We start from the raw sequence: 6,564 nt of genomic DNA, 5'->3' as shown, positions 1-6,564 counted from the left end.
CAAATGTTTTCAGATTTTAATTAAGCAACTCTGAAACAATCTCAAATTACAAGATTGAGAAATGAAAGAAATTTGTAAAAAAAAATTCAAAATAAATAAAAATAAAATGGTCATTGAGATTAATTCAAGTCAAAACCAACTAGCATTGTGAGAACAAAAAGAAAAAAATCGCTAATTATTTCAAAATATAAATTTAAAACTAAAATTTGCCAAAATTACTGGAAATCAGAAGTTGAAAAACAGAAATTGAAGTCTTGAGAAAGAGTAAAAAAAATGTAAATAAAGAAATGTCAAATGTCAAAAAATACATGTCAAAATTTTTTCTATGTATCTTATCTTACTTGATTTTTGTTTCTCTGGGGCGCTAGTTCTGACCACCCTGTTTTTGGAGGTTTTAATTTTTTTTTTTWAATTCAAGGAATTAGAAAAAAAAATCAACTTTTTGAAATCTTCCAAATTTTTGACAAAAAAAAAATAAACAAAAAAATGATATTTTGTTTGAAAATTTGAATTCTTTTTGGAAACCATTTTGAATTTTTGTTAAGTTTTGCACTAATTGTACGAAAAGAATCAGTCTGTCAAACTATGGATTTATGAATTATTTTTTTTTTGAAAGATCTGGCAAATCAAGGTAAAAACGACTCGAATCGATGTTTTTGAATCAAAAATTGAGCAAAATACAAATTTTAGTACACAATAAAATCTTCCAAAAATGTCAAATTTTGACAGTTTGGACATTTGATAGTAAAGAAAGTTAATTAACGTTTATTCTTTAAATAATAATTTTTTATATTGACAATAAAATCAAAGAAGCCAATTTTTAAAACAAAAATTTTTATTATTTTTATCTTTCTTGTCGAAAAATCGAAGACGTGTTCTGATTGGTTGATTTTAAAAGACGTAATTGATTGGCTACTTAACTTTAAGGTATTAAATAATTGTTTACTTTTTATTGGTCTAATAATCGAAAGTGTATGAATTATATTGACTCTGGGGTTGGCTCCCCATTGTGCAAAATTAGATCCAATTAAAGTGAGAAAACTCACACTAAACGTTGATTTGTTATAAAAATTCGATTCAGAATTCAATAATTATTTAAGATTTTTTAAATGGGTGGAGTTACTTATCGTTGCTAGGTTTTTGTCGGATTTTGGCCAATAAGAAATAAAAACCGGTTTGTTCTCCCGTTATTGGTAATTACTTGAATGGGAATTGATTATTATTGGCCCTTGTAATCGGACCAATAAATTAACAAATGTGTCCAACCAATCAAATTCAAGATTTTGCAAAAAACTTACCGATTATGCACAAAAAACTGTTTTAATTCAATTCGAATTTGCTTTGAAAAAGACGCAAAAATAATGAATTTTTTTTTCAGTGAATTCCAAAAAATGCAGATTAAACCTTTCATATGACTTTAAAATGATAAATTTAAATTTGTTTCCTCAATTGGCTTTGAAAAATTCATATCTTTCTCCAGTTTCATAATTTTTTTACATTGAAAGTGTGTTTTCAGTTGGCAACAAAAAATTACTCTTACCAACAAATTGACAATATTTAGAAAGTTTGTACAAATGAACGCAGAAATGATGAATTTAAATTTAATTCTTCATTTTACAATAAAAATAAATCGTTTAACTAGTAATAAAAAATAAGGACCGTATTTGTAAATTTACGTCACTGTTTAGTCTTTTTTAAATAACCAGTAACGTACTTCCGTTTAATGATTGAAATCCAACGCACTCTTATTATGTTTTTATTAAAACGTTAATTTAGGTAAGTGTACACTTTTGCATTTTTTTCTGTTTACTATTTTCTTGTTTCATTTAGTCTTCCTGTTTAGTTATATTAAATTACTTTCAGGTTTTTTGTTATTTCGATTTTTTTGCCTACTTTAATCCATTTTTGATACTTTTTCATAATTTTCTTCTTTCTCCAAAATTTCTGTCCTACATTCTTCTAATTTTAAGTCCAATATTCGTTTTTCTATATTTTTATTCTTTCTTATGTTGTGCTTTCTTCCTACTTGTTTCCAATTTTTCCTTCTTTCTTATTTTTTGTGTCTTTTTTAAACTTTCTTTCAAATCAGTTTTGTCATCAAATTGTTCTGCCTTTGCAAATTATCTTATTCTGATACTTTTTGTTTTTGGTTTGCTTTTAAATTAACTAATGACAAACTGAAACACAGTATCTAAACAAAATGAATACTATATTGAATTAATTTTACAGAAAAAAACTTTTAAATTATCAGAAAATTTGATGAAAAAAGTAAATCTTCTGTTTTTATTTTTTTAATAGATTTGCTTTTCTTTGGGAAAAACAATTGCTACTACATGACAAAGATGGTTAAATTAACGTTTTACACGGGTGTGAGAGCGTTCAAGCTATCATGTTTTAGTAAAATGTTAAATATTAAATAAAATATCAAAAAATGTAAAAAAAAAATGTCTTTTTAATTCAATGCTTGTAATTTAGATTGGAGCAGGCCGAAAAGGAGCTGAACCAGGTGATGGGCCTCCTACGCGAGAAGCAGCGCCAACTCGCCGAAGTCGAAGCAATGATCGCCGCCCTCGAGGCGAAATTCAACCAAACATTGGCCGAAAAAGACGCCCTCGAGCACGAAATGGAATTAACATCAAATCGACTCAATCGTGCTGGTCGTTTAAATGTCGCCCTCGGCGACGAACAAGCCCGATGGGAGCGTTCCGTGAAGGAATTCGCTGTAGAACTTGAAAATATCCTTGGTGATGCCCTAATTGCGGCCGCTTGTGTGGCCTATTTAGGCGCATTTACCAGTTTGTATCGCAATGAACTCGTCGATTTATGGGTGGAGAAATTCAAAGAGTTTGAAATTCCCGCTTCGGATAATTTTAGTTTGATTCGGGTCCTAGCCGATCCTTATGATATTCGTATGTGGAATTCGTTCGGTCTCCCACGTGACACTGTCTCGACTGAAAACGCCATTTTGGTCACCCAGGCAAGTCGTTGGGCCCTTATGATTGATCCACAAGAGCAAGCGAATCGTTGGATTCGACAAATGGAAGCTGCGAATGATTTGCGAGTGGTGAAACTCACCGATTCGAATTTTTTGCGAGTTTTAGAGAGTGCGATTCGGATTGGTAAACCGGTGCTTTTGGAGGAGGTGGGGGAGACGTTGGATCCCACTTTGGGACCGATTTTGACCAAACAGACGTTTATGCAGGTTTGTGTGGGATTTATCCCGATTTTGGGGGGTGGATTTTAATCGGGATTTGTAGGCTGGAAGACTTTTGATTCGTTTGGGGGATTCAGATGTGGAATATGATACGAATTTTCGTTTTTATGTCACTACAAAATTGGCAAATCCGCATTATTTGCCCGAAATTTGTATTCAAGTGACGATTGTTAACTTTACAGTGACAAAATCGGGATTAGAGGATCAGTTATTAGCGTAAGTAGTAGTTTATACAGGGTGTTGAGGCTAAACCCCACAATGGGGTAAATTAAAGAAAAAATCGAAAAAGTTTCTCAAAATCAAAGCTTTCCGGTGTATACAAATTTTTAGATAAATACCGTGTTTGTAGCAACACTGAATTATTGATAATCCCTTTAATTTGTTATATAAGAATGACAATTGCCTATAAAAGCAGTGTTGCCAGGTTTGGTGAAATTTCATTTTTATACTAGTTTAATGATTTGGTGAAACCTTTTCTAAAAATTCTAATTTCTGATGATTTTTTAGAAACGTGACTGTAGTTCCAGCACCAAATTACTGTATTTTGAAATAATTTTTTTAAATCGAATATTCGTCCAAATGTTAGTAAAATTAACTTTTTTAATTTGATTTTTTAATTATTGATATAGTAAATTCAGTCAAAAATGATGACACTATTTTTTTGTTTTTTTGTGAGCATTTTGCACTTTTTTTTTAGTTATGTAGACACTCAAATGCTAAATTTTCTCAAAAACAAGTTGAAAAATCGCGAGATAATTCACCCAACAAGGTAAAAAAATCGCTAAAATGAATCAAAAAGCACATTATTTTGTCCATTTTAATATGTTTTTAGCCAGACAGAGAACCATTTTGCAAAATTTCGTTAAAAATAAACCGAAAATTTATCAAAGTTGAAAGAAAGAAAAAAAAATTTCAAAACTTCTTCTGAAGTGCATTATTTTCAATAATTTTTTGTTAGTGTTGTTGAATTTTTTTTTTAATTTTTAAAATTGCAAAATTGACTCTAAAATGAGTTTGTTGTAAATGTAGTAGCGTTTCCTACTGAGAAACTCACAAAATTTGGGAAATTATGTTAAAACAAGGTAAAAAATAATAAAATCAAGTCTAAAATGTCTCATTTTTGTTTATGTATTTTCTAAGATTTAGAGCATTTTTTCTGCGAAATTAAATGAATTTAAAAACATTGAAATTATAAAATTAAGTCTGAAATGCTAAAATTTTGCTAAAACAAACCAAAAAAACATTAAATTAAGTCATTATTTTTATCTTATCATGTGTTTTTAGCATGTTTTTCAAGTAAAAACGTAAAAATCGGGTGACAGTAAATGTTTTGGTGTTAAATTTAATTTTTAATTTGGCAACCTTGATTTTCAAATTCAAACGTCAAACTTTTATAGACAATTGTCATTCATTTGCAACTACTGATTTAGCCGTCACCTGAAACATTCTGATATAATAAATGAAAAAAAAACACTAATTCAGTGTTGCCAATAGATTTTTTGTTACCCGATATTTCTCAAAATTTAATTAAAAATTAAACAAACAATCATAGAATAAGACTAAATGAAAGAGCGTTTACCTATTTTTGAATTTTTTGAACGTTTAAACACGTTTTTGAGCAGATTTGCGACGTGAATTTTCGTCATTATTAAAAAAAATTAAATCATTTAAAATAGGTAAGTTTTCAGCCTAGATCTGGTGAATTTAATTGTTTTCAGATGGCAACACTATAACAATTTGACCTTTGAATTTGCCACTCAAAGTTGTCAAACTAAAATTTCATATTTGATACCAACCTGAAAGAAAAAAAAATAATTTACAGTCAATGTGGGGTTTAGGCGAAACACCCCTTATATCTCGGGTCACAAACTTTGCAAAAATAATTTTTCTAGTGATGTTGTGCGTCTAGAACGGCCCGATTTGGAATCTCAAAGAACGGAATTGATTATACGAATCAATAACGACAAAACCCAATTGCAATTAATCGAGGATAAGATTTTGAAATTGTTGTATCAATCCGAGGGTAACATTTTGGACGATGAGGAACTAATTGAGACTCTAAATGAGAGCAAAGTAAACGATTTAGTCTCTCAAAAATGCAATTTAATTTCTCTCAATTTCAGGAAACTTCAGCTGTGATTGCAGCCCGTCTTTTGGAAACCGAATCAACCGAACGTAAAATTTCAGAAGCACGTGAAAAATACCGAACTGTTTCAGTCCGTGGTTCAGTTCTTTATTTCGTCATTGCTCAATTAGCTGAAATTGATCCGATGTATCAATACTCGTTGAAATATTTCAAACAAATTTTCAACACTGTYATTGAGACTAGTGAGAAAAGTGCTGATCTTAAACAACGACTTGTGATTTTATTACGCGAAATAACGGCATTTGTTTATACGAATGTGTCACGTGGTTTGTTTGAYAGACACAAAWTGGTTTATAGTTTTATGCTTTGTGTTGCGATTTATCAGGAGAAGGGGGAAATCAGTGATAATCAGTGGAATTTTTTGCTTCGGGGCCCCGTGGGGGCTAAAATCGAGTTGCCCCCAAAGCCGGATTATGCGCTAATCACCGATGCAATGTGGCTTTCGGCGAATTTTCTCGCTGTTAGTATTCCAGGTTTTGAGAAATTACCCGAGGAAATTACCAATGTGATCAGTGTTAGTATTTCGGATTTTCGTCAGGATATTTCAGTGGTGCCAAATGCGCGAGCTAGTGGCCTGAAATGGAACCAGATTTTGGACGATTTCAACAAATTGTTGCTCCTGAAAACGCTGAAAGAGGAGAAGTTGGTGTTTGCCATCACCGAATATGTCAAAATTAAACTGGGGAAGCAGTTTATTGAAAGTCCACAAGTGTCGCTTCAAGTTTTGTAAGTTAAATAATTTCAGTTTTATGAAAATTTGATAAAAATTTTGTTGATAGGTATCAGGATACGTCAAATATAACTCCTTTGGTGTTTATTTTGAGCACCGGTTCGGATCCTTTTGGGTCGTTTCAGCGTTTTGCCGACGAAATGGGTTTTCGTGAAAGGATCAAATCGATTTCGCTGGGACAAGGACAAGGACCTGTRGCTGAAAAAATCATCGAATTGGGATTAGAACGTGGCGATTGGGTTTTTCTCCAAGTAAGAAACATTTTTAAATTTTTATTTATAGTAGATTTTAATGAAATTGGCATAATGGGAATTTCATATTTAAGTTTGTAGCCCTGGTGTAACAGCAAATAGGATTTTTTGTTTTTCTGACTGACTAAAGTTGCCAGGATTGGTGAAATTTCACCATATCTGATGATTTTTATGCTAATCTAGTAATTTGGTGAAATTTTTATTTTTTAAATTATTCTTTAAT

At 31.0% G+C, this 6,564-nt stretch overlaps 1 protein-coding gene across 2 annotated transcripts in view; it reads left to right on the top strand.

Annotated features, from left to right (window-relative positions):
- Positions 1-6,564, top strand: part of LOC123014957 (dynein axonemal heavy chain 6) — a 33,242-nt gene that overhangs the window by 20,490 nt on the left and 6,188 nt on the right. For both annotated transcript variants that reach the window (XM_044414305.1, XM_044414304.1), the window contains exons 24-28: positions 2,476-3,202; positions 3,258-3,430; positions 5,107-5,287; positions 5,338-6,086; positions 6,140-6,341. In XM_044414305.1, coding sequence (XP_044270240.1) covers positions 2,476-3,202; positions 3,258-3,430; positions 5,107-5,287; positions 5,338-6,086; positions 6,140-6,341 — 2,032 coding nt within the window. The remainder of the gene's footprint in view (positions 1-2,475; positions 3,203-3,257; positions 3,431-5,106; positions 5,288-5,337; positions 6,087-6,139; positions 6,342-6,564) is intronic.

Source organism: Tribolium madens, unplaced genomic scaffold (assembly GCF_015345945.1).
Source record: "Tribolium madens isolate multiple individuals breed KSU strain unplaced genomic scaffold, Tmad_KSU_1.1 Scaffold_97;HRSCAF=244;Tcas5.2_LG3a, whole genome shotgun sequence".
Taxonomy (NCBI): domain Eukaryota; kingdom Metazoa; phylum Arthropoda; class Insecta; order Coleoptera; family Tenebrionidae; genus Tribolium; species Tribolium madens.
The sequence above is the reverse complement of the archived record's forward strand: the minus strand, read 5'-3'. Positions and strand labels throughout refer to the sequence as shown.